We start from the raw sequence: 26,248 nt of genomic DNA on the forward strand, positions 1-26,248 counted from the left end.
AAGTGACATTTAAAGTAATGGAAATAGATTAATAACATGCAAATACTCAAAAACCTGCTAATATAAAAAAACCCAAAGCGGAGAATCGACAGAAAATGGACAAAATTAAGATAATGGAAAAAGTTGAAGCTTGAAAAAAAATAAAGAGCAACATAAAACAGATTGAATAAATGAAGCAACCAAATTAGACGAAGGAAATTAGACTAAAATTAAAGAAACATTGCAAAATGGTTGAATTAATGAAAAAACGGGTAAACGACAAAATGAAAAATAAAATATCATAAGTATGGAAAACAGGAAATTCGACAAAAGGGAGGAAAACGAACATAACAAAAAAAGCCACAAAAAAGTAAACAAGTATAAAAATGGACGTAGTGGATCCACGGAGTTAGACGTAGAAATAACAATAATACAAAATGCTTAAAATATAAAAAATTACAACAAAATAACATACAAATAGAGAGAAAAATGTTGAAAATAGTTCAAAATAAACGAAAAAATGAAGATAGACCATTGGATAAATAAATTGTTTAGCTTTTAAAAATAAAAAATGGACGTAGGGGAACATGGGGAGACTTGACCAGGTTTTCAGCTAAAACTGCATAAATCTCTAAAAAAGCCTTCAATCCCCCAAAAATCATTCAGATATAATGCGCAAAGTTATTGCGCGTCTCCATGATTTTTTGCAGAATTTTTATTTTAATTTTTGAAAAGTTACAAAATTTTTTCTGTGATCGTTTTTTCTGGTCAAGTCTCCCCATTGCGGGGAGACTTGACCAAGGCGTGGGGAGACTTGACCAAGAGAATTTTGAAAAATCATAACAAAAAATAATGACATAAAACATACTGTAATTATTTTTTTCCCTATTGTCGAGATCCTTAGTTAGCAGCAAAAAATATAAAAGAGTTGCATTTGATAAATTTTGATTTTTTTTAAATGCATTTCTTTTTAAGGATTAACTGTACTGCTTGCATTGCATGTTCACACGTCACGAAATCAGTCCTACTATTGCTAACTTTGCTTACAAATTTTAAAATATAAAGACTTATGTTTGGGGTGGGATTTTTTTAAGGCGTGATTAACATTAACAGTAGATACCAAAGCATAATAAATATTAGGAATTTTGTATCTTTCTTCAGCTGATCGCCACTTGGTCAAGTCTCCCCATAAAATCTTGGTCAAGTCTCCCCAACAATAGTTATTGCGTTCAATTTCATGCGAATTCTAGTAATAACTATTCCAATGTTCCAGTTTATGTAAAATCATTTCACTGCTTCACCAGGATTAAGATGGTACATTAGTCCTTTAATAGTAATTAGTAGTCGAGTAGATATGTCCATACAAAGTTTGATAAAAAATTACATCATTTAACGCAAATTTATTAATCACGTAATATTTTATGCAAGGAAAGGATTTTTTCCTCCAAACTTTCAAAATTACCTTAAGGGATCGAAACAAGTATAAAAATATTTTTGAAAAAAAAGTAAGAATCGAATAGAAAACGCCATAGCCGAAAATAGAATTTTGCGCTTGGTCAAGTCTCCCCATGTTCCCCTATTATATATTTATTTAAAGAATTAATTTAGAACTGGATAAGTAGAAATAAATAGAAACAATTGGACAGAATAGATAGAAGGAAAAAAATAGAAAACAGGAACAAGAGGCAAGAGCCCTAAAACAGACAAAAGTAAAATCATAAAAAACATGTAAAATCATAACGGTTCAAATAGGAGAAAATGGAAATGCTAGACAAAAGGGGAAAAATAGAAATACCGTAAAACGGGGTATCTTCGATCACCGGGGTAAGTTTGATCAAATGAGACTTTTTTCAGTAACGTACGATTAGATGATTCCCTCCAATAAAATCATAGAAACAAAATACAAACCATATTGTAAACTTGTTCAGCATCTACCGGCAACGATTATTTTGTCATTTAATGTACCTTTTGTGAACACAAATTCAAATTGAAAATTATACAACTTTCATGCATTGTTTCAATCTGTTCAAACAATTCCTTGTATATTAATGAAATCAACCAACTTCAACGGAACTGATCGCTTTTTTAGGAACCGTAAGTATTTTTGTCCAATAATTTATTTTAAAAATCCGAGATTTTTATTGCTAACTATTTTATTTCGACTATTTTCCCGAAAAAGATCGATAAAAGTCGGCTGTATCCTTTCAGGCAATTACGAGGCGCCACAATATCGGGCCATAAACTCGCCTGCAGATATGCAATTTACACAACATTTGGAGCGTTATTTCTTATTTCGATACACAAATTTTTCCGATCAAAATTACCCCGAAAACAACAAATGAAAATTTACAACAATTTTATTTTATTTTTATAGTAAAACGAAATAAATTACCAAACAATTCGGACGTTTTCAATCTATGGGTACCAGTACTTGTTTTAAAAATGCAAACAGTTACATCTACCTGATTTGAAGAAAGTTTTTCGAAAAAATATAGGAAAATTGATCAATGTTCCCCTGTTTTACGGTACTACAATAAAGAAAAATAAGAGAAAACTAGAAAAAATAAATGGGTTAAATATTAAATAAATTCATTTAAAGAAATTCTTTAAATTAGATGAAATGGAAAACAGAAAACATGCACAAAATTCAAAAAGATCAAAATAAAATAATGGGGAAAATGTTCAAATTATAAAATGAACAAAACGGAAAACATAAAATTGAAAATTGTTTGAATGGGCAAAAAGCAAAGTGCTGAAGGCAATAGTACACAACAATAAATAAAAATTAAAGAATATTGAAAAAATCCATGCAAAGAAAAGCATAAATTTCAAAACTAATAAATGAAGAATAAAAAAATTCACAACAAAATAAAAAAACTACAACGAAAAAATAGAAAAAAATTTTTTGTCGAAAATGAGAGACCTTATAATGAAAAATATGGAAAAATACGGATGCAGAAGATACTAAATTAGGTTTATTGAAAAATATGAAACAAAATTCAAAAATAATCGAAAGGGTTAAAATTTTGTGAAATTAATTCAATAAACTTAGTGAAATCAATTGAACAAACGGATGACAAAAAAAAAACAACAGAGAAAACGCGAAAATTAAAAAACATTACAAGATGAAATGAATCTAAAAATATGTGTCGAATATTAAAAATTGGACGAATTTGAAAGAAACAGCAAGAATGGTAAAATATAGAAAGGAAAATATGAAACAAAATATATAAAACAAAACGTAAAACAAGAATACATGAAGAACATAAAAAGTCTAATAAACCTGGATGAAATGGAAAAATTAACACCAAAAAATGTAGAAAATTAAAATATCAAACAATGGGACAGAAGAAAAAAATTGGAATGAATAGAAACTCTAGATTATATGAAGAATATAAAATATCTCCGATGAAATGCTAAAACACGGAGAAAAAATATTTAAATTCAGAAAGCTAAATATGAAAAAAACTTTCGGGTTCTCATATAAATAATATCATTTAAGTGAATACGAGAAATTGCTATGAATCGTTTTCTTCGTGGATTTTGCACGTTAAAATCGTTTTCAAGTTATCAAAGTTTTCTTTTGATTAGTCTTTCATGCAGTATTAACTTTATGATATAATTTGCGATTGACGTTATGATAGATATCGGATCATATTTGGTAATTTCTGTTTTTGACAGAACGAACCCTTTGACCACAGTTAAGTTTGGCCTTATCAGTTGCAACACCTTCCTTTTGTTACTGTCCATAAAACCACTTATGACGTCGTCATAATTTTTTCAATCGAAAATACGTGCTTTTAAAGAAAAATATTTTCATCCCATATAAAAAATTCTTACGAAATCAAAAAATCTCATGATATTTCACCAAATCACCAACATTGTTTATACCATGAAATATTAGATCTTCTAATTGATAAAATCATATACTTGTTTTTCAACATGCTGAAATTTAGAATTTATGCAAGGTATCCTAATTAAATCATACCAATATTCAAACTCTAATTGCATTTTCAAATAAATTGTTATTGAAATATTTGTCAGAATCATTCCTTCTGTTTAAAGTCTGGGCCCCTTCCACAACTCCGGGCCCGGGGGGAAACACCCCGTTCCCCCTCCTCTCTCGACGGCCCTGATCACAGTTTAACCCAAAATGGCGTTTGTCACAAGATAGCACGACAGTGGCCATTTCACAATGAACAACACCGTTATAATACTGTTGATTTTTATTTATTCAATCACTTTTTGCAAAATCTACAACATTTATATCTCAACAGTGAGCTTAGCTTAAGATTAACGTTACGGATATTGTCTGTCTCGTTATTTTACCTGCCTTTGTCTACAATTAAATAACTTGTATAATGTTTTCCAACTACAGTCCTTCGACGAAGAATATGGCTCTTCGCTACAATGTTCGCTACTAAGTAGATTAGAAATAAATTATTAGGAACATTTGCAGTTCATGGTTGAGATTTTGTCCGTGTTTTCGTAAATATTTTGAACGCCCGCTCGAGTAGTTTCATTTTCGATATTTTTGGAAGACAGTAGCGTGTTTTATTACTGTTTGTTTTATGGTAACATTTTATGGCGGAGTTTAACCGAGTGGCTAAAAGTAATTTCGGACATTTAATAGAATTGACAACGGATGAAAAAATGTCTTCTTTTGAATAAACAACTAACAAAATCGCCTACTTGTGTGAATGGCACTTTAAAACGATCACCAATTTATCAGTTGACAATTGATTATAGTTTTTCAATGAATGAACCCTACCGTCAGAAAGCTTTCGATGAGGAAACATAGTTTTAAACGATGTTGATAAGAACATAAATCATGTCCATTTTATTCTTTTGTCTTTATAATTCCCGTTTTCGAGATTTATTTAATTTTACATGTAATAATTGAACAAAGCATCACCCACAACATCTGCTGGTATAACAATCAGAAACAGGCTCCACATCACATTGGTTTCGATTCTACTGCCTAATACTCTAGTCCATTGAAGCCACTAATTCTAATGAAAATTCCTTTACAAGGTCTAAAACACAATGGTTGAAATGGAAAACTTTTGCAATTAAAAATAGTCCGAATCATATTCGTAGTATTTTCCAACGATGTTTACAATTTTCTTTTATATTATAGGGTGAAGATATACGAAAAAGTTTCCCAAATCGGAAACACAACAGAGTAGAAGTGACACGTGCTTTTTGATACCCCCGAATTCCGACTGACGAGACTGGCTACCAACAGTGAGTGTAACCGTTGGTCGTCAGGGTGGCGACCGAGGCAGTGACTCGAGCCTGTCTCGCATAGTGCTGCCCACTTACTGATGGGTAGCTGGAGGAGATTCGGGACACCATCACGTGCACTTCCGATCCAATGTGCATACTTCCTAGTGAGCGCGCAAGATGAGGCTCTCGTACTACTTTCTACTAATTACTCAACCGGAAGTATGCCCAATGCTTTGCGGGGCGGTTTACGAGACTTATTTATACTTCTTCCGGGTGCTGCGAGAATTCTTCGATACTGACGTAGGTACCGGTAATGAAACCAATCACACCGAAACAGATTAGTCCAATGTTCTTCCACAGGATCCAGTTGAAACGGCCGTAACCGGGCTTCTCGTAGTAGGTGACCAATTCGATGACGGCCGGGAACATCATGCCCAGGGTGCTGAGACACACGGCACCAATTAGTGTTACGAACGGGCCAATGTTGGGAAGGGCGGCTGCGATCAATACGGTGAGTGTCTGTAAAAAGAAAGCGGGACATTAGTTTTTTATTTTGAGTTTTGACTTAATATATAATCAGTAATCAAGTAATCAAACGTTTTTATGCAAATCGCAATTCGGCATTATTCTATTACTTTGTCACACACAAAGGCCTCTGTTCATTCAAAAAAACGTAAGACATTCAATTTGTTCACTATGTCAGTGGCAATGGCGAATCAGAAACATGAACAGGTAAAATAGTGTAGATTAAATCCCGTGAAATTTTTTTCGCATTCATAGCGACTCTGGCACTAATGCATTACCCTATGCTGCAGTTCAGGTATGATTAAAGAACTTCAACAATTTCGATTGCAGAACTGTAACTATCACTGTACTGTAGGTATTGAAACCTTTCAGATGACCAATTCGAATATCTGCCTCAGAAGTTATTCTTTGGTGGCAAACTTCGTCATTCTCCTGTTCAAAGGCCTTTGATCTATTTCTACTGGTGCTCACACAAGGTGCAAAGAATAGTGTAAGTAACCGTAACTTGTACACCGCCAACTTATTTCTCTCACAGACTTGGACTGACTGGCTCAGTTTTTCACGGTTTTTGATCTCTGCTTTTCCATTTGTTCCATTTTTGATATGGTACTACTGGTATTGAAGGTTTACCGACAAAAATTATTTTAGTGGATTGCACACTGACTTCATCGTGTTTCACTACTGATCATTTAATAAGGACATGCTTAGGACCAATTCGACCCATATCAAAACCTCAACGACGTAACCACTACTCTCCAACGTTCACGTGGAAGGATAAAGGATAGGGTAGACGATAATATATCGTCCATATGTGTCGCGGAGTTATAAGTTTAGAAGGGTTGAGGTCTAGGATTCGCTCTAGGAAAGTGATGCGATCTGTAAAGCATAGTTATTATGCAGTTGTTTAGTTGGGCTTCATGTGGACGGTCACTCGGAAAAGAACAGATCTTGATTATTTTTGGACTTTTTTTTAAACTCTGGGCAGCCGGCTACCGAAAGTAACCTAACGAGTTTCTAGTACCTATTGACCCGTGATCTTCGATACTAGTCAGATTAAAGTCATATTGGTTTAAGCACCGAATGTCATCAATCGACTTAGACTTGCTTAGAAACATGAGGTAGGAGCTGGATTGATGACCCTTTTTTTGTTGTTGTTGAAGGCGGTTTGGTAGTGTTGGTTGTTGATGAGTTTTCTATAGTTGTTTTGGCACATGACTTACCGTAATGTGCATGACTTACTGTATTATTACAGAACTAGCACGTGGGTTGCTGCTCAGGGTATGTACATTGGGTTCTTCGTATGTAGTTAACACCTTGGGATGATCTACCCACGAAAGTCTAGTAAGACGGTATAGGTTGGTTCAATTGTAATCGCACAACCAGAACACGGTTGAGAATGCCAGGAGAAAAATTTCTTCAAGTGTCATTAGAGACGGGTTACACTTCTCCATGCTTCGACATGAACCTTTTAATATAATTCGTGGTAGTACGAGGTGCCAGATCTTGTAGGCATATTTTCGTTAGATCAAGATTCATATACATGGATATTAGGGTGACAATGATGTACATAAAAAAAAAAAATTTCACAACCTACACCCCCTAGCGTCGTTCCAAATCATGCAAAAAAGACACTGTCCAAATTTGAGTGAAATCGGTTAACCCTAACCCCTCCTCCAACGAGTTTAAAGTTTGTATAGGATTTTTGTCCAAAATGTATGGGGAAACACTCACAGTTCACATTATCGCCCCCAGAGGTCGCAGTTAACTTCCGAACACGGATCTAGGAAAGAGTAACGCTTTTGAAGGTATGCCGAACAAGTTTGTCGAAGACTGCAAGACAATCCAACCAACCGTTAAAGAGTTATTAACGTTTAAAGTTGGATACTGCTGCTTAACATGCGCAAAGGGCGTACTCCGCTTATCTCATATATGTGACCCACATGCAAAGGTGGGGCAAGGTTAGGAAAAACTCATATATCTCTGAAACGACGAGAGATAGAAAGTTATGATGTTCCACAAAGTTGTAGAGAAATAAAAGGACTTTTTGGTTTCACTGGAAAGTTTCAGGATTTCTCCGCATGGTGGCGGTAATGAGCCAAGCAATTTAAAGGAAATGCTCCTATCTGTACAGCGCTAAGAGATGGAGCATTTGGATGTTCTACAAAGTTGCAGAGTAGCAAAAATACTTTATTCTCTCATTTAAAAAATGCAAAATTCCACCACATGGTGGCGCCAGTGAGCAAAATTATTTCAAGGTAATACGCCTATCTATAAAATGGTAAGAGATAATGCAATCTGATGTTCTACGAAGTTGTAGAGTATTTCAAAGGCTATCGTGTCTCGTTATAAAAATTGGAATTAGGCCGCATGATGAATATGAAACTAAACAAATCGCTTCTAAACAATTTCATTTATGCCAAGTTGATACCTGTAAGTTATTTGAAAAATATACTATTTGGCAAAGCAAATTGACAGTTTACGCCGTGTTAAAATGAACAGCTTCTTGAGACACTTTGTGGATGACTTGTCAAGAGACACATCTTTGGGTACTCTTTGGAACACATGCAGAAGAATTCGAAATCGAAAGGAGACGTTTGTCCAGATTCTAATACTGTGTAGAATATCATTCAATATGCTCCCACAACACAGTGGTCTAGAATGTGAATTTAGCAGCAATTTTAACTTTTTGCCAAAATTAAATGACTTAGCCTTACAACATGTTTGGCATAGTTGTTGTACTTTGCAATGCCCTTCTTTTTGTTTTAACAGATGCTAGGGTGATTCACATTTTAGCAATTTTTAAAATAGAACTTTCAACGGTTCAAGATAGTGTTCGATGTAGAAGTTGTAGAGAAACACATTTTAAACAAATTTGCTGAAGATATGCAAGCTCTAGCTTTTGTAATTTTCATTGCACGAGGAAACCAAATGTAAGCTTCAGGGTGTTCTGTAACCTTCCGTCAGCTAACAAAGCTAGTAAAACTGTGTTGGCGCACCAGCGGCTGCTCGTTCATTGGGCCACTTGCGCGACTTCCGAAGGGTTAAAAAACGGTTTTATTTCTAAAACTTTTTTAAGCACCCTTTGGGCAACTCGAAATTTATTTTAGGGCGCATAATTTGCTTTAAAACATTAACTAACTACTAAACTTTTTTCGAAGTTATGAGAATTTTCATATAAAAACGTTTTTAATCCACCTAACAATGTGATGATACATTTTGTATAACTCTTATCACTCTCTTCGTATATTATATAGATAGAGAACATTTATAACTTGATGCTTCGCGATGTTTTTGATTACACATTCTACATGGGATAGTGGCAGGACTCAGAGAATCGCTCAAATAGGACAACATAGGACAACATCAGTGCTTGAAATCTCAAATGCTAAACCAAATAAATGAATAAGCGGAAAATGGCCCATAAAACAGACATACAAACGAATTATTGCTGTATTGATAACATATCTAAATTCTTCCATCAATGTATTGCGTAGGGCAAACTAAATTTTCCCAAAGAGTTTAAATAAATATATGTTGTGCTAAGCCCGAAAATCAAAAAAAAAGTTTTTTTGATTCAATTTGAAGTTCATACTCTCAAAAGCGTTCAGCCTTGTTCGTCTGCTAGAGTCCATCAAACATGAGGTTGATAAAATGGGGACAGACTAAATCGGAGCCTGATCAAAACGGGTCTTCAATGTATTATAATTAATAGGCAGTATTCGAAGAAGTTTCTTGGGGACGAGTGTTGAACGACTTTGTTTCTACTTACTTGGAGTCAGTGGAGTGGCCAGAAATTCGATTTGGTGGAAGTTTGATGAAAACTTACTGTCCAAAACGCCATCTTTGAAGTTTTAATATTATGGAGAAATAATTTTTCAAAAAATAGTAACAGAGTTCGTGTCTTTTGCGAATTTGTTGAGACTAGCATTTATATTTCAGTCATGAATACTAAGTGTAGGGAGTATATCAAGTTTTAAAATGATATTTACGAAATATTCCTTAATCTATTTTTTTTATATTGCTTTCTATTGTGAGCTTCACAAAATCAAGCTTTGGATAAAATGTAAATTTTATTATTTATGAACAGTAGAAGAGATTTATCATAACAGAATAGAGATTACTGGGTAGGGAAAGTTATGAAAATTAGAGCCATAGTACTAAAGTGAGAGCAAGAATGTGAAGTAAACAGATCGGAAAACTAGAAGCGGCAGGGTCATTAGAACAGGCTTAATATCGTACGGGCATAATTTTTGTCTTTTGCTAATGAGGGTCGAGCTTAGGCAGCATAACTACGAACCACCCGAGTTCACTAGCATGTATCCTGGTATAGGCAGACAAGTCTATCTTTACCGTGACAACCGACCCTGGCACTTCTTGTTTTCCGATCTGTTTACTTCACATCCTTGCTCTCACTTGAGTACTATGGCTATTATTTTCAAAACTTTCCCTACCCAGTAATCTCTAGCTAATTGAATGTAGTTCAAATATAAAAAAGAAAATGTGACTAACATAGTCGAAATAAAAAAGTAAATTATAAAGTAATTGAAAATTTTTAATAGAAGTGACGAGCGAGTGAGTGCATATTCGCGCGACTATGCAACGGTCGGTCGGTTTTCCTCATCACTCATTTGACCGTCGTTATGCTACTAGCTAGCATCGGCAGCAGCGGAGTAGAATTTTTCGTGCTATGACCCGTGCCAAACAGTTGATAAATCCACCGGATGGAAAGCTCCCCGAAAGCAGTTTGCAACGAAGGTCGTCCGCAGAACTTCAAAATTGATCTATGCTTCCAGACTTCAACCATTATTATGTCTCCCAAGAAACCAGCATGGACTACCTATTGTGTCTTTTATAATAAAACAAATCAATGGTTAGGAAAGTGTGTGTTGTTTTCAGGAAAGTCATAGCTTAATTTAAAAAAATATGATGCGCCAACAAAAGAGAGAGAAGGAATATCAAAACTCATCATCAATTGTCGTCCTGAAAAGGGCAGGTTCAAAAGGTGTATCAAAATATATATTAATTAAAAAATATATATATATATATATAGCACCACTATGCGGCCTAAATTATATTTATACACGAAAGCCTTTGAAATGCTCTACAACTTCGTAGAACATCAGATTGCATTATCTCTTAGCGCTGTACAGATAGGAGCATTTCCTTTAAATTGCTTGGCTCATTACATTGGTGGCGACCATGCGGAGAAATCCTGAAACTTTCCAGTGAAACCAAAAAGTCCTTTTATTTCTCTACAACTTTGTGGAACATCATAACTTTCTATCTCTCGTCGTTTCAGAGATATATGAGTTTTTCCTAACCTTGCCCCACCTTTGCATGTGGGTCACATATATGAGATAAGCGGAGTACGCCCTTTGCGCATGTTAAGCAGCAGTATCCAACTTTAAACGTTAATAACTCTTTAACGGTTGGTTGGATTGTCTTGCAGTCTTCGACAAACTTGTTCGGCATATCTTCAAAAGCTTAACTCTTTCCTAGATCCGTGCTCGGAAGTTAACAGCGACCTCTAGGGGCGATAATGTGAACTGTGAGTGTTTCCCCATACATTTTGGCCAAAAATCCCATACAAACTTTAAGCTCGTTGGGGGAGGGGTTAGGGTTAACCGATTTCGCTCAAATTTGGACAGTGTCATTTTTTCATGATTTGGAACGACGCTAGGGGGTGTAGATTAGTAATTTCAAAAATGGTCGTTTTATTGTCACCCTAATGGATATCTTGGATTTGACGTTTTCATATTCGACGTCGTGTTGCATGTTGTTCTTTGCTACGAAGCTTTCTGCTTTGGATAAGGAGTTGAACGTTATTAGTACTATTTGTATCGTATGATGTAGCTGGTTGTGTGAAACTTCTGAAAGATCAAGTTCCATTTTCACCTTGATCAACTGTTCCACTTCGGGCACTAAATGTCTAAGATGGATGAAATTTATTTCGAGACTCATTCATTTCACTCGCAGTTAAGGGTAACGAAACTGTGCTGTGTCTATGTGCTACATGTACATATTAGAGCGGCGCGGCACGGGTAGTATTTTTTGTTTGTATGCTGCTCGAAAGCGGTGCGCTTTTTGGCATCTGATCTGCACGCAGGGCCGGCGGATAGCGTGGGCAGTATGGGTAGGACTACCCACTCGAAAATAACCGAGTGGGTAATTACCCACTCAAAATTTCGGACCAATTCAAAAATTTCAAAGTAGTGAACCCTTCACCCTATGCTTACTACCCACTTGGGCTAACAGTGTAACGCCGGCCCTGTCTGCACGAGATGAGGAAGCAGACTGGGAATCAAAATTCATATGTGCGGTGCTCTCATATCAGACGTAGTGTTTGATATTGTCAGGGGCGGATCCAGAAAACAATTTCAAGAGGGATTCGAAATTTCGATTCTAAAATGAACAATACATAATACGTAAAAACCTCATTTATTGAAAATCAGTATTGGTGGTCAAATTTGGTTTGAAAAGATTTTGAATTTGGAACTAATATAAAATTCAAACTAATTTATAATTTCTCAACAAGTTGAAAATTTTCGAGAGGGTCCGGACCCCAGGACCCTCCCCTTGGATACGCCACTAGATGTTGTTTTTCACAATGAAGTTTTCTGTCCGACCAACCTTCTTAACGTTATCATAAAGGCCTCATATGTGTGGTTATCCAGCTTTAGTAACCGTTACAGCTCGTGCACCGTTGGTACAATAAGAGATAGTTTAAAGTCTATCGAAATTGTTTTGCGCAGCCGGTGGCAACGATACTACACTGTTGTGCGGTGGATAAAGAGGTAGGAAGGACTGATTACTTGGCTTACTTCTAGCTTAAGTGAAGCTCCTACGGTATGTGAGATGATATGGGATACGGTAACCCTGCAAAAGGTAACCTGTATGAAACCCCTCGACCGACTGTCAACGCGGGTCCGAGGTGAATGCATACACTCAGGCAAAAATACAGCGAATTTCATAGGAATATCGTATAATTTTTAGCCACAAGTAGCACGTATGTATATCATAAGATTATCTTATGAAACGGCATTTATTTGGTCAAATCGGTTTGCTATAATTTCATGCTCCATAAGGCATCCTTGAATTATCATAAGACAATATTATACATTTCTCTTATGTTTATGACAAACATAAGATGCTCGTATGAAACTCGAACGACTGGCATATGCAATAACTTATAAAATGTTAAGGTAATTATACAAGTCGTATGTTTTTCATATTAATCTTATGAAAACATAGTTTTGTTACTTTTCTTGTCATCATAAGATGAATCTTATGAAATTCGCTATGCATTTTGCCTTAGTGTATATTTACCTTGCGTCACGAGCGTATTAGGGAGAACAGACAAGTAGGCTACGACCACAGTGCAAAGAGCTCGTCCATTCATACAGAGATCGCCAACGAGGTAAGTGGTCTAAAGCCAGCTCCATGTTGGGTGATTCTTCGGTAGCTTAATCGGGTTTCCACAGATGAGAAGGTCATAAGCATCGATAGCATTTGACCGATACGGAAAGCAATAACCTTGTTGTATCGACGGTGATCTAACGTTATCCAGGCCAGAACGGTAGTAGCATCTGTCCACAAATTCCTTGGCTGGATTTCGAAAGTATAATAGTTCTGAATCGACTCCAGGTAGCGGACTCCTACAACTGTTGCTTTCGATTCGAGTTTAGGAACAGAAAGTGGCTTCAGAGTTGCAACTTTGGTATTGGCACCGATTATCGATACGTCAATTTCTGGGTCCGTGGGTACACGGAAGTACGATATGCAAGAATACGGTGTCTCGCTAGCGTCGACAAATGCATTGACCTAAAGATGATAAAGGTCTTTCAAGAAGCAGGTCGGAAGTAGCAAGGTGGAATGCGAATGCTGTCTAGCAGTTGGAAGAGAAGTTCTTTTTCACCGCTGCTAAAGGTCATCGTTTCTCTGATCATTCCAGGCAGACCATTAGTACCATATGCTCTGCATTTGTATTTTTCCACGTATAAGGAAGAAACAAATAAAGCCCAGCGGATCGAATAAATTCATGAGTATCTTGAGCACCTCATGCTTGCTGGAAATGTGGTCGTCTGATAGGATTCGTTGTAGATCAAAGCGAAACGCGAACGTGTATGTGGACGCGTCATCTTTCGCTATCCGAGGACTGATACTAAATAGTTGCCAACAAGTGTTTTTTTCTGTATAGCGACCGAGGCACAAATCTGCCTCGTTTATATTGTTCACGTATTGGGCTAACCGGGAGAGCATGTTGACCACATACATCACGTAGATATTCGGGCGATCGATTAGATAATCGCGTCAAAGAAACCGTTGCTGATAGTGATCTTTCGCCCATATTTTTATCTGATGGAACATCTGTTTGATGTCTTAACATAAGACAAGTGGAAACTGACGGAATTGATTCAGGACAGTGAGCAGAAGAGTCAGCTAGACCGGCCTTTTGAGAAGTAATTTGAGTAACATGCCATTTTCTTCGGGGCAGCATTTTATATACACATTACTCTACTTGCCTTTTTGGGATTAACAACTACACCTAGTGGTAAATACCAAACACGCTTCTAATCAGTGGTCGTCAGCTCTACCTCTCTAGTCTTTTCCCATATTCCGCTATCATATATCTAACGCATTCTTTCAACTGTGGATGCTTCTGCAGCTTTCTTTCCAGGGAGGATAGATGGCGTGAGGCCATCGGGTAGCTATCTGGGAAATTTAAATTATCAACGATCTGTTTCAAATCAGGATCCGGTACGCCTTGTAGTATGCTCTTTCTCAGGTTATATGTTTTGGACAGGATTGACAGTTTCCATGATGTCTAGAATAAAGTATTCTCTCAGTTGCTCGTTCATTAACCCTTAAATGCGCAATGTTGTTTTAAAACAACATTGCGAAAACCATCTCAAAATTATCATAGTAACGTATTAAAACTGTTAGACAATTTTCAGAAAATTTGAAAAAAATTGCTTTGCGCCTTTAAGGGTTAAACGATCGAAATCTGTAGTTGCAGCGATACGGAAGTCGACAAACGTGTTCAATGTGTTCTCTATGCACCAATTTATATCTCATCTAAGTCCACATTGCGCAGCCAAGGCGTGGACTTGTAGTATTTCGCAGGGCCGGCGGAACACGTGGGTAGTATGGGTAGTACTACCCAATCGAAAATTACCGAGGAGGAATTACCCACTCGAAAGTTTGTAACAAACCAAAACCTGAGATTAACCATGAAAGTGACTCGCATACAAAATGCATACGTCTGAAATTCTGGATGTAAAACAATTTCACCTTTTTTATTCAGATGCAAGTTTCTTTTATTTACAATTAAAATTTCTTGAAAATATGGGATAATAATGAGGATTTGTTTGAAATTTGTATTTATTTTTCATATTTATATTAAGGAGAATACATTTTGACACATCTAGATCTTAAAACAAGTAGTTCAGATCGATATACAAAAATATTAATGCAATTTTTTCAGACTAAAGCATGTAGTAAGAAATATTTTTAAAGACTAGATGTACAATTTGTCATTTTTAAATTTTTATTTGATTAAAAATTGAAGCAAAGTGAAACACTAGTAGGCTGTTTTTAAGAAAGACAAAAGACATATACAAGAGGGATTAATTCCAACATCAGCAGCAAAGACCGTATCAGGGAAAGTGAAGAGAGGGTGGACAGGGAAAAAAGAAATTAAACTTGCAGCTTCTTGGCAAACGGAAGATCACTGTCAGGACATGATGAAAAGGATCACCGACTGGCCTCCTAGGATCGCCTAGGAACAGTTGGTATCATATTTCCAGGTAGCTGTGAGCATGTTAATAAAAAAAAGAGGTAACTAAAATGGGGTATCTAACGTGTTTAAAAATATGTAAGTGAGAGACATATAGGAGCGATCGAGGATAGTCACTTGACTGGAACGTGGCCGAAGAGATTCATTTAACGGAGATCTGGCGCTAGAACATTAGGCGCACGACCAGACAACATGACCCCAATTCGTCGGAGTTGCACATTCAACGTACACTGATTGGACATGTCGCGAGACCAACGTTTGTTAATACTTTGGGGATTCCTAAACTTCCCTACGAAATTTGCCAAGTTTCGAGCGTCTTCTTACAAGAAATCCTGAAAAAATCGTTGAAGCTACGCGATCGTTCATAAATATTACCTTCTAATGGCTAAGTGTCCGCCTTCTCATTACTCGGAGTGGAGCAATGTGAAGGAATTCAAACTAAATTACGATTGTTCAGAGAAAGCACTCAGAAACTCCCCATTTTCCCAGCAAATACAAGAAGTGCTTTCCATGCTTCATCAAACGGAGAGCCTCCTTGGAACTGTATCGATGCCGTTGATAGGTTAATATAAAAGTTTTGTCGGGACAATGTTTGCAGCACAGTCTCTTCTCTGATCGCTCTCGCCGTTAGTGTCATAATAATTAGTATAGAAGCTATGCATAGTAGAGTGGGACATGGTTATATGAAAAAAATAAAATTTCGCTCCGAGTAACTTTTTGGGTCCCATTTAGCTCCCAGAACAACTCTGTAAATTTTTAGCTCGATCGGTGAAACTATATTTTTGCACCCATGGTTTAAAGTTTACATGGGATTTCGTATGGGGAAATCTACTTTTGCAAAATAATTCTTCCAAAAGTCGCCCGTTATCGCCTAAAAATAAATAGATGACTGATTTTTATAGGAAATTTGTCAAGAAAACAAAGTCTAGAAGACCACGAAACGATCTGATGCTTATGGAAAAAGTTATTAAGAAAAAACCGGTTGATGCCCTGAAGATCGATGAAATTTTCACTTTTCATAGCATCACTGCTGCTGACGGTCGAATTATATACAAAAATTTTAACTTTCTCTTATTATGTACAAAAGAAGCCCCAATTTATCCCCCAAAACCCTTGCGAAATGGCCAAACAGCATAGATAAATGATTTAAACACATTAAGAGAAGATCAAAACAAAATTGCATAGAATTGGAAAACCAACAGCAGTGGTGCTAGAAAAAATGAATATTTTATCAATCGTCAGAGCATCAATCGGATTCTGCTTAATAACTTTTTTCTCAAGCGTCAGATCGTTTCGTGGTTTTCGAGACTTCGTTTCTTTGTTAAATTTCCTATAAAAGCCACATAACGATTTATTTTTAGGAAGCAATGGGCGACTTCCGGAGGAATTATTTTGTGAAAGTTAGTTTTTCCATGCAAAATCCCATGTAAACTTTAAACAGTGGGCGCAAAAATATAGTTTCAGGGATCGAGCTAAGAATTTGCACAGTTGTTCTAGGACCGAAATGGTACCTGAAAAGTTGCTCGGAGCTGGATTCTATTTTTTGTCCCACCCTAATGCATAGCCCTCATCATCTGATGAACGTTACGGTGATATGCGCACTACAATGCTTGGCGCGAGCATCTTTGCTGTCAGATAAATTTGTGTGTATAAAGAACAATCATTACGTTTATATACAGTATTATTATTTCAATGCGAAACGTCTATCGTTTGAATGTGGATCTATAAGGAATGCAGTTCGCCGAAAAAGGATTCTTAGCTCCGTGTATTCCGATCAAAGGTCGAATCGTGTACACAACGTAGGGCCTTGCCACCAGACGAAATATTGTTTTTCTCGTTAATCTGTCGACGAGCCGGTGCCAATAACCGCGTGTTTCAGCTTCATCAAGTTTTTCATTTGCGTTTCTAACGTCGCGTATATTCGCAAAAGTAGGAGACCGTCTACGGTTGTTCGCGCCGAATATACTTGTTTCGTCTGACCTTTAATCGTATGTCGAGCAACAAGCCTGTTAAAACGTTGTACAATTCCACTGGATGAATGTCTTATTTCGGTTCGATTGTTTCGGATATGGACGGGTAGTATATCGTGAGAGTTGAAGTCTTTTAGAACCAGCTTCCGTGCGATGTATATGGAAACAATATCAATAAGTTTTTGCCTTTAATTCGGACTTGGAAAGGGACAACTTTAGTGCCTGGTACCAAACAATGGCTAATCCGATTGAAATGATAGCACGTTTTGATCCTCAGAACGCTCCTACAGTGTGTTGTCGGCCCTGGCGAATTATGTTAAAATCGTGGAAGATCTACGTCGGGCTTAGGAGAGGAAATGATTCTCCTCTTTCAAATATTTGAAGGCATATCAGAAGATGTTCCCACAATGGGGATAGGGACGAATGACCAGAGTTAATGTCCCCTCAAATGAAACTATACATCTATCCCACAATGGGATTGTCAGAATCTTGGCCGGTGACGTTGCCATTTTTATCAATTCCTCTCGGATGGTTCCTCAAACGAATTTTTGAGGATATGTCGACAGTTCATGAGGAGTTTTTTCACAGAAGCAAAATTTTTCATAATTCTCTACTCATTTTCCACTCCGTGCCTTGTTTCTACAATGGGTAACTCTATGGCCCCATTGTTTGCAACGACGCGCGGCACAAAAAGGCGAAGAAGTAGACCAGCTCCGTTATAAAAAAAGCAAAGTTTGGAAGATCAGATCTGGCCAAGGCTAAACGCAATTGCTTGCATACTGACTGACTAAAGCGACTGGAAGGAGCCAACCCCAAATTCCGTTATTGAAGCCCCTCTCGGAGACTACACCATTAATCTCTACTTCTCGGGCAGGCACATAGATAAAATACTCCTTTAACACACGCCCGACTGTTTTTAGGTAAATCACACGATATATCGATGATGACCCAGGGGCCATCAAAGCCCATTAAGCCTGGAAGGACATTGGTTGGTCGACGGAGCTATCTTTCCATTAGTCAACACCAGGCATTGCATTTATCACTCATATGAGTAACTCTGGTAACAATTGAAGTTTTATAACGCTCTTGAAGCCTTTCTTAAAACCTATAATGCACTTGTAGTGTGCTATAAAACTAGAAATGCTACTTGGGAATGAGTCCGAATAATTTGGCACTGCGACAATAAAAACTTACATTTTCACACGAAAAATTATTGGCACTCACATAACTTCACCGGATAAATGCGACGCATTATTTATCAGGAGAAAAAAATCCGCGGTAGAATGAGCGAATGAGTTTATCACGATATACTTTTTGCGCTTTCAGTCTTGCTATCGCTGTTACAAACCACAAAAGAACAAGTCTATCGTAATTCTTTGTTGCTTTTCTTAGAAATGAAGTATATATTTTGACACTTTTATTGATTTCCAAGAAAATTACATATTAAAATCTTCTCCAGTTAGAAGGAAAAATTAGATAAATTTTATCGGGATAATTATTCTCACGCTATTTGTGGAGACGGAGAATTTTGCGGCTCATCTTATCTCGGAAAAGTTGGACATCGGATAAGCTTCTTCTCGCGTGAATGAGTGAGAATTACAATGCCTGATTCACACTATCATGCGGGCTGTAGTACCCACCAAAGAACGTTCTATAGCAGAGAATGGAAATTTAAAAGAAAAGAGTAATTGGGACTTGGCTGTACAAATGCTCCATGTAGTACCAGCATACAGACCGTTAACAACGCATGTTTTCAAATTGCCATCCGCTATTATCAGGGAATTTCCATTTTCACTTATATACGCCATGCCCAAACTTTCGCCAGTACTGGTAGAAACCATTCCGAATCTTACTACCCACTCTGGAAAAAGTGTTCCGCCGGCCCTGATATTTCGAGCGGCACACCAAGGTGAAGATTGTCTAGACTGATGAGAAACTTTGACTGGATAAGCTCATAATCCTCAGGCAGAAGTCCTCGTAGATGAGGGAACATCTGTGCTAATTCACGAAACAGTAATGCTTGAGAAGTTAGGACAAGGTTGCAGCCGGCTGGTGGCTGTGCGGGCATTAAAGAGCTTGTGTCTAGTTCCACCGGACATTCCTGAAACTTTCAGTTGCACTTTTTTCGAAAGCGACATCTCAGAGTCAGCCGTTTAGATTATCCGATCACGCCCATTTTTTCGAAGACTGTTTCGTCTAGCGGAGTAAGCGAAGATCCTTCACCGATGAAAGCAAAAACCATTTCGGCTCGTTCCTGCCCGTATAGGACCACTGATGTCATGCGAGAAACTGGAAAATATTGTCCGCTCACTGGATAGGAAATGGAGGAAGATTGATGAAGGAGAGAATTATGGTTGTGTAGCCGATGATCTTCGCGGTCAGACACAGCGCATGGACGACCTGGCTTGCGTTTCGTAAGAAAATAGTTCGTGGCAGAAGTGGAAGAAGCAGAATCGACAGGGTGAGTTTGAATATGTGCTCTTGCCCTCGGTTTCTGGTCCTTGTTATTTGTACCAATGTATGGCAGATCAAATGTTACCTCGCTCGCCGCTGTAATCAACCGTGGCAAAATGCTGCAAAACGTCCGCAGAGTAGGTACGGCATCATGATTCTTTTGAACGGTACAGTCCAATCTAAGGAGACCCAATAATTTCTTCACCAGTTTCTGCATGAGTACAGCGGTAAGGTGGTCTACAAGATCAGTGCTACTAACTTGCGAGAGGTTTAGTTGAGATTGAAGGAGAAACAAATCTTAAATCATACCCAGTTGTTAGTTGCAGCATTCATTTAAACAGCCCAGCCGCTCAATCATTTTCATTTGTTTCAATTTCATTGATCGGATGAACATTTCTCAGCTGGGGTACTGAGTAGGTTTTTCCAGCAATACTACACTGAACATACTTCACACTGTCCATGTATCCTTGAAAATGTCAAACTTGTCCACATTAAACTTAACCACGACAGAGTAGATAACGGCATTGGTTGGTGAACGAAAAAGTATAAACTTGAAACGATGGCGTTCGTTTTTGTCATGAAAATCCCACCAACTTGAAAGTGAATGATTGACGTAGGCTTTGATTTTTTGTTTTAGTTGCGGTAGATTCAACTGAAATTTGGCATTTGAAAATACATATTCGCATCACTACACGAGATTTCGAAGCGTCCGTAGTTTTTAAATCGCATTCGGAGCTCCTGAGTCCTGACGGTAGTAGCAGGCTGCTTCGATCAGACTCAAGTGCGTAGCCTTTGAGCGAAGACCGCATATCAAGAAGACTGGTAACTCTGTCCAGATCTGGAAACAGTAACAGCAACACCTTTTCCTGGTCAAGGTGGTACTTTCCATAATAATGTACGTGCACTTTTGCGTTGAGCTTCCTACCTTTGTACAGTAGAGGAACTGGGGACTTTCGCCTTCGGACCGACAATTGACCTGTAAGAACTGCTTCTTTGTCATATCTCCGATCCTCAGAGCAGCTTGAACTTTCATCAGCTTCTCCAGTAATTTCATTTGTGCTTAGAGTAGAGCAGTGCGAGTGCTAGAAGTTACACTTTCGGGTTACGAGGGCCGTTGTCGGGCTATTGGTTCGAGTGGTTCACTACGCCGAATGCCATTAAGTCGAATGACTTGACGGCATTCGGCATTATGACGGTAAATATGAAATGACCGTATCACACCACAAAAGATCGTCATTTCATTTCCATTTTTTCACATAGTGAGTCAACTATCTCTTACAGAAGCCGTGCGAGAGTGCTCATTGAAATGACAGATATATTGAGTACCATTTATTTTGTATTGGAATGGTATCCAAAATACTATCAATGCACCGTATCCAGGCAGCATGCGGTGCTGTGTTGGGTTTTTTCTCCACCTCTTTGTTTATTTTACGCAATTTTATTAGTAGGAAACCGCCCTTTTGTTAATACTAGTTCATTGTTTGTAATAAGATGACCGTCATAACCGTATTTATGTTGTAAATAAAATGATGCTCATTATCAATTAATCTCATTGATGTAATATATTAACGGGAGAACCATTTTACTGTTTCCAATTCTTTGGAGTGAGAACCGGAACTCAATTTAAGAATCGTATGCTATTTTGAGTGCTAATCGTTTTATTCTCATTTGTCTAGTAGATTTGCCATCAGTACCGTGATAGAGCTTAATACAGAGGTTATTGCTGTGTTTGCACGACTTATTCACAGTTAGAGTTCAAAGAAGCGGTACCAACATCAAAAAGTTGTCCAGCCGAAGGTGATCAGGACAGTAGGTCAAATGGACATTTGGCTGAAGGCAATGAAGTCGAATATTTATTAAAGAAGCAAATATTTCTTCTCGATTTGGGATAAATTTGCATAGCTCGATTAGACGACTCTTTTATTCATTGTCATTATCGGCATAAAGTAAACTGACCAGATGTTTTCGGGATGAATGCAGGACACGCCTAAGAAACCTATTAATGATGTGCTTTTTTCAAATATCTGCATACATTTTGTAAGACAGAGAAAGAATTAAAATAAACAGGCTCCATTTGCACGTTCCCAACATTGCTCGGAGATAAAATACCGCAACTTATAATATTTTGATTGTTTTGTGCAAAATATATGTTTAATATGAGAATTGCGGAATAAAACTTATTATGTTGGAAAATGCGGAACACTTTCCGGGACGTCTGGTGATACGGGACATATTCAATAGATCCAGGATTGTGCCGTCTAATCCGGGACGTCTGGTCACTTTAGCATAAAGCCATTGAGGACCCGCCGAGCGAGATGACTGCCGAGCTGCCGTCGTTAGCGGCGGCTCCTCGCAAGCAAACCTGTGATCCACTGGTTTGCTTGGATTATTCAAACGTAGGAGGTACCAATTAGAGTAAATCTGTTATTCTAATTATAATTCTGATTTCAAAAATACACGCGTGATTAAAAACTGATCATTGTTTTAAATCTTGTTTCCATCTCCACCCACTCCATTTGGTCCATTCGGGCTTGTGTCCTTCGGTCCAATCGCCATTCGTGATAATGACCATTCGACGTTTTAACCATTCCGTCTAATATACTTCGACTGAAAGACCTTACGGCCTTACGGTTTAATGGTCCAGCGTTCGTGTGCCCGATTGATTCAACAGATGATTTATAACTCAAGGCATCACAAATACTTTTCCAGCTTTAACTGTTCATATTGTATTTTGAACATTTTATGGTTTTGTAATGCCGTCGCGTCGAACAGATGAAAATCTTGTCCTACTCAAGTGGGGCTGCTTAAATAGATAGATTCAATTATTCGAGCCACCGATGCATTTTGAAACAAATATTCATGCGGAACTTGGCCCAATCCGGATGTTCCGAATCATGACTGAATGTATTTCAGGTTACTTGAGCTAGAGCCGCCTTTCGCAAGGCCTCTTTCACGTTGAACATAATTTTAGCTAGTAATGACTAATTCGGCCTAACGAACAATTCGACCAAATGACCCATTCGGCAAATGACCCAGCAGAGCAAATGACCCATTTGTCCTAATGACCCATTCGGTCTAATAACTGTTTCTGCCGAATGGCTTTCGGCCTAACGGCATTCAGCCGTTCAATATCCATTAAAACATTAAATGGTTACTTTGAAGAAGCATAGTTTTTAAAACTGTTGAACAGCAGTAGTTTGAATTTGTTGAGTTCGAGTTCGCACTTCTATTGATAAACACTGTCGGGTCATTTTGTTGCACTAAATCATAATAGTTATGCCTCCTATTCTATAGCGGCTCTACTCACCACAAGTCCAATTCGGATGGCATACTCGGCAGTTTCTTTATGCTGATTGAAGTTATGCTTCACATTCTTCCAGATGATTTCCATCGGCACGTAGAACTGCAACGTGTAAGTGAGGAAGATTGCTACAGCAATCATAACTTTGACAGCTTGAGCCAGACTAAAGAAAAAAAAGTACAGAATTATAGCACAGATCAATGAAAAAAATTCACAGCCATACTTACACATCTTCCACCGGCAAGTTTAGCGTTATACTACCCTTCGTTTCATCACCGTACTTGAGATACCCGAGGAATCCAACGCTGGCGTATAGCACCACCACAACTGCCATTCCAGTGTTCAACACGCCAGGGCAACCGATAAAGTGCTGCGGAGTTTTCATGTTATTCTCCAGTGACATGACTACGCCGATACCTTCCAGGGCAAAGATGACCGTTCCGAAAAACATTGGTAAATGATGTACTTCAGCTATTGTTTTTCTTTCCGAGAATGACGGCAAGTCCTGAGTTATGTAATACAGCGTAATACCGACGCCTGTGCCAATCAGAATGTTGGCAATCATCGAGAATGGTGTCAGATATTTCAGTTTCCTGAAAAAATTAAGATAAATATAATTTAGAACCATAGGATCAGATCATTTATTAGAACTCACCTGATTAAGTTGATGCATATAAGAGGAACTAACGAGACCAAAATGTAGTACCGCACGTCGAGATGACTGTGAGTGTAGTAATCCACCACCTGCTTGACATTGGTCGCAACGAATACAATGTAGATGCAGCAGCAGCCGAGCAGATCCAGCACAAGGAACAAATTAATGATAAACCGCGCCAGTCGCGAGTATTTTTTAATTCCATCCGGTCCAGCCAGGAACGCCGTTTCGGCCACATCAGCAAAGCCCAACGAGGGAACCTGCGCTCTCCGGCACAGCAGGTGGGAACACTTCACTAGAATATGAATACAGTAGGTACAGATGGCACCAATAGCAATGGTAGCTCCCAATCCAAACCATAGGCCGGCGTTCACGAACGCCAGCGGCATCGCCAGGATGCCCGACCCGAGCGAACCCTTGAGCAGATGTATCAACGTGTCCAGATCCGAGGTAGGGTGCGTCAGCTTCCGGTTCTCGAACGGGTTGTAACAGGCGGCTTCCTCGTCATCCTTGGGCATTCCTACTAGCGGCAGGGTGGAACCGGCGGCCGTTTGCGTTGGAACATCCGTAAGGCTGGCCTTCATGTTGCCGAAGATGTAATTGTTGACATCGGACTTGCTGGAGCCGGTCCATTGCGGTCGGATGGGCTGGAAGTAGAAAACAAAATCGGTAGCGAGATGTGAGTTTGGTTGGTTGGCATCGGATAATGAATTTTGTTCTATGCATAGCGGATATCCGATTCTTGGAGTGGATTTCTTAAAAGAAACCAACATGGCTTGCAGCAGAAAGCTGAAACAAAAACTGTGCGAATAAAACTGTTGGCGGCTGGTATCCCGATCAGAAACACATAACAAAAATATTTCAAGACTATATCTCGAGCTGTTACTTGTTATAATTTTCTGTTATTTTAACTACTAACAAGACCAGATTTATAACACAGCTTATTACGAAAATTGCATTCTGTTATAATCTTGTTATTGCTTGGGATCGGGATACGAGCCCTGAGGCGAGTGAATGTTCCAGTATTGTATGATAAATACCGATTACCTAGCGCAATGAGCTACTTGATTGTGACACCTGATCGCAATTGTTGCATACTCAGACGGTTTGAGTCTCTAATGAAATCAAATAAATACATTTGCGACCGCTGACATGGATAATATTCAAGCTGTTTCTGTAGACGGAATTAATTCTGATATTTGAGCCAATTGTCTGGTGGGGTAATTAAGTTCATATAGAACAAAGCCCTGATATTATTTACATTCCGCTGCGGGACTTGACCTTCTATTTTGGTTGACTTCGCTGGCAATTATTATCGTGTAAGGAAATGAGGCGACTAGTGTAGTGAAGCACTGTTTAATCTACTGATTCTACAAATTCTGTCATGTAGAATCTATACCAAATTGTATGGCAATAGATATACATGATTGGACCCTCCGAGCCTCAGCATGAATATTATACCATTAAAAACTGTTTTTATTATCTAATCCTTATATTAACTTTATCTCGTTTACAACTAGAATATGAATTCATCAATTTTCTGATTAGAGGTTTTGATCCGAGATTGACCTTCTCGGACGGAGATGGGTGTAAGCTTCGAAAGTTGGGGTGATAAATGCCTCTCGAGTGGATTAGAAATTACTACTTTATTTCACGGGGTACAACGAACAACTGATTTATTCAATCTATCCCTACATCTACACGACCAATGTCAATCACATGCATACATACATAACATATAAAATCTCTTCATCGACAAACACTATTATAGTGACTTCAAGTTAAGGTAGTATCACTCCAATAAAAGAAATGTGTGAGGAAAAAGCCGTCCATAAACAGATTTAGTTTCTCTGAATCAATCAATTCCATGCGGTCAGAATGTTTTGCCTATCTTTGCCGGAAATAATATATGTAACTGTAGAGTTGAAGGAAGCGTCCAAGTAGGCTTATTTTTAAGCGGTGGCTTTCACATGCTGTAAAACAGCCCTAAAGTGGCTCGCCCTACTCGTAAAAATGAATCGAACGTACCAGGACTGTAATATTTTTATTAAATTTTGTAATCTTCTGAGACAATGTTTGTCTCAGAACCCGTGGATACAATATATGCAATAGTTCTACGCACACAAATTGTAGCAAACTCTGAATAAAATAGAAACGCAAAAATGCAGTCACCACCACCAAAATCTATAGTACATTAAAAGTCCGATCTAATGGGAACTTCTAGGTCACACACATGCCATAGAGCTTTTAATAATATGCTGTAATGTCAAGCGGCTATGTCTTCTTCATCGACAATTCAGAATCCAATAGCAAAATAATCGAATCAGTAGTACAGCTTA

At 38.0% G+C, this 26,248-nt stretch overlaps 1 protein-coding gene across 2 annotated transcripts in view; it reads right to left on the bottom strand.

The window, feature by feature from the left end:
* Positions 1-4,187: 4,187 nt before the first annotated feature.
* Positions 4,188-26,248, bottom strand: part of LOC131680087 (proton-coupled amino acid transporter-like protein pathetic) — a 138,214-nt gene continuing 116,153 nt past the window's right edge. For both annotated transcript variants that reach the window (XM_058960808.1, XM_058960809.1), the window contains exons 2-5: positions 23,910-24,556; positions 23,482-23,847; positions 23,261-23,417; positions 4,188-5,727 (exon numbers count right to left, since the gene is read on the bottom strand). In XM_058960808.1, the coding sequence (XP_058816791.1) occupies positions 5,467-5,727; positions 23,261-23,417; positions 23,482-23,847; positions 23,910-24,556 (1,431 nt within the window). In that variant the 3' untranslated portion in view covers positions 4,188-5,466. The remainder of the gene's footprint in view (positions 5,728-23,260; positions 23,418-23,481; positions 23,848-23,909; positions 24,557-26,248) is intronic.

This window comes from Topomyia yanbarensis, chromosome 2, assembly GCF_030247195.1.
Source record: "Topomyia yanbarensis strain Yona2022 chromosome 2, ASM3024719v1, whole genome shotgun sequence".
Lineage (NCBI taxonomy): Eukaryota > Metazoa > Arthropoda > Insecta > Diptera > Culicidae > Topomyia > Topomyia yanbarensis.